Raw genomic sequence first — 2133 nt, 5'->3', positions numbered from 1 at the left:
AATTTGCCAGAGTTTTTTTTCGATTTTTTTACATATTTTTCAATCATCAGAAGTTTCCCCTATAATACAATAGCTTTATTTTTTAATAAATTAATTTTTTTTAAATTATAACCATTAGAAGTTGGTTTGCAATTAAATATAATACTGTTTTAATTATTTTAAATATTTTACATTGTTTAGTTAAGGAAAATGTTTTAACTCAAAACGTGTAAAAGGAAATAATTAAAGGCTTTCATGCAATTTCATTTAATTACTTTCAAATACATAATTATAAAGTTTTAAATAAATTTTAATAATATTGAATTATTTTATATATGTAGGTATGTTTTTTATTGATAATAATATTTTAACTTATTACTAATATATTTAGTTATTTGTATAATAGTATAATATATATTTTTGCAATTAGTTTTTTTTATACATATATTATTTTATATTTCATGTTATTTTCTACTAAAGTTTAAAAAAGTGTTTTAATTATTTTCAAAATACCATCAGCCACTATTAGTTTTTATTTAAATTACTTTACATGTTGAATTCTTGTTGTCTTGTTGTTTTCCGAATTTATTGGTTTTCAGCTAATTGTCCAGAGCGTTTGCCCCAGCTGCCAGCTAATTTGCGCCATTCCTTATTACCGGCCCGCTTGCCCCACATTCCCTTTAAGTTATTCCAATTGGGTTCACGTTTACCCCAAGAACTGGCGCCTGCAGCAGAAGGTACAAAATCTATATATTAATAAATTTTAACAATAACTAACAGTAACTAAACTAACGAAATCTCACCTCTATTCATGTAGGGTCCAGCATTACGTCTCTTACCCCAGGCAACATTCATTTTCTTCCAACCTCTCTTTTCATTCAAAATATTATCACTTTCGACATCATTATTTTCATAGTTGGCGGCGGGATTTGCAAAAAATGCCAATACTGGTACCACTTCTCCATTTTCCATCATGGCGCTATCATAATTGGCCTCTCTTTTACCCCATGGATGCATTAAATCACCCCATGATTGTGCCTCTCTCTTATCCCATGCATGCACCATATCATCATCGTTATCCATCATGAATTCATTTTCATTATCACTAACTGTGGGAATTTCGGGAGTAACGGCATTAGCACAGACCGTTCCTAGATTTGTGCTTAGCAGAGTCATAGCCAGTAAAATATGAAGGGTGAACAAATAGGCCAAATGTTGATTGGGGGAAATTGTCATGTGCATTGTGTATTAGTTGTTTGAGTTTTTTAGAGAGGAAAACTGGAATGATAATCGAAATAAAAATGTATGTTAATTTTATGGTTTCAAAAATAATAAGTCCACTTTTCGTAAAATATTTGGTATTAATACTAAACATTAGGATATTTTTCTGAACTAATATAATTTTAATTAGAACTTTGCGAATCGCTTTGATTTGTTCGGTAAAGATCAGAAGACTGAAGATCGTTGGATCGAGTCCCACCGGACACATCTATAAACGTGTATTTTTACGATTTTGATGTAACATTAGGATCTTTTTCTGAATAAATATAATTTAAATTAGACCCATTTTTATTAGAACTTTGAGACTGGTTTTGATTTGTTAGGTAAAGATCAGACTGAAGATCGTTGGATCGAGGTCCACCGGACACATAGGTAAAAGTGTATTTTTACAATTTTGATGTCACATACCTACAAGCTACAAGATAGTCTATAGTCTAGTCTATAGTCTGGCCTATAGTCTAGTCTATAGTCTAGCCTATAGTCTAGTCTATAGTCTAGTCTATAGTCTAGTCTATAGTCTAGTCTATGGTCTAGTCTATAGTCTAGTCTATAGTCTAGTCTATAATCTAGTCTATAGTCTAGTCTATAGTCTAGTCTATAGTCTAGTCTATAGTCTAGTCTATAGTCTAGTCTATAGTCTAGTCTATAGCCTAGTCTATAGTCTAGTCTATAGTCTAGTCTATAGTCTAGTCTATAGTCTAGTCTATAGTCTTGTCTATAGTCTAGTCTATTATCAAGTCTATAGTCTTGTCTATAGTCTAGTCCATAGTCTAGTCTATAGTCTAGCCTATATTCTAGTCTATAGTCTAGTCTATAGTCTAGTCTATAGTCTAGTCTATAGTCTAGTCTATAGTCTAGTCTATAGTCTAGTCT

General features: G+C 30.9%; 1 protein-coding gene across 2 annotated transcripts; it reads right to left on the bottom strand.

Annotated features, from left to right (window-relative positions):
* Positions 1 to 406: 406 nt before the first annotated feature.
* Positions 407 to 1251, bottom strand: LOC111685670 (allatostatins MIP). 2 transcript variants are annotated; one of them, XM_046952172.1, is made up of 2 exons: positions 783 to 1251; positions 407 to 725 (listed from the first exon to the last, which is right to left on the bottom strand). In XM_046952172.1, the coding sequence occupies exons 1-2, from the start codon at positions 1219 to 1221 to the stop codon at positions 565 to 567; spliced, it is 600 nt and encodes a 199-aa protein (XP_046808128.1). In that variant the 5' UTR covers positions 1222 to 1251; the 3' UTR covers positions 407 to 564. The 2 variants fall into 2 exon arrangements, with proteins under 2 accessions (XP_046808128.1, XP_046808129.1); XM_046952173.1 differs by having other exon boundaries at positions 407 to 704.
* Positions 1252 to 2133: the final 882 nt, after the last annotated feature.

The sequence above is a fragment of the Lucilia cuprina genome, chromosome 5 (assembly GCF_022045245.1).
Source record: "Lucilia cuprina isolate Lc7/37 chromosome 5, ASM2204524v1, whole genome shotgun sequence".
Classification (NCBI taxonomy): domain Eukaryota; kingdom Metazoa; phylum Arthropoda; class Insecta; order Diptera; family Calliphoridae; genus Lucilia; species Lucilia cuprina.
The sequence above is the reverse complement of the archived record's forward strand: the minus strand, read 5'-3'. Positions and strand labels throughout refer to the sequence as shown.

Coding starts and splice junctions, on each gene's coding strand:
- LOC111685670 (XM_046952172.1), bottom strand. CDS start 1,221: ATGCACATGACAATTTCCCCCAATCAACATTTGGCCTATTTGTTCACC. Junction 726..782: donor TGGACCCTACATGAATAGAG/GTGAGATTTCGT, acceptor ATTAATATATAG/ATTTTGTACCTTCTGCTGCA.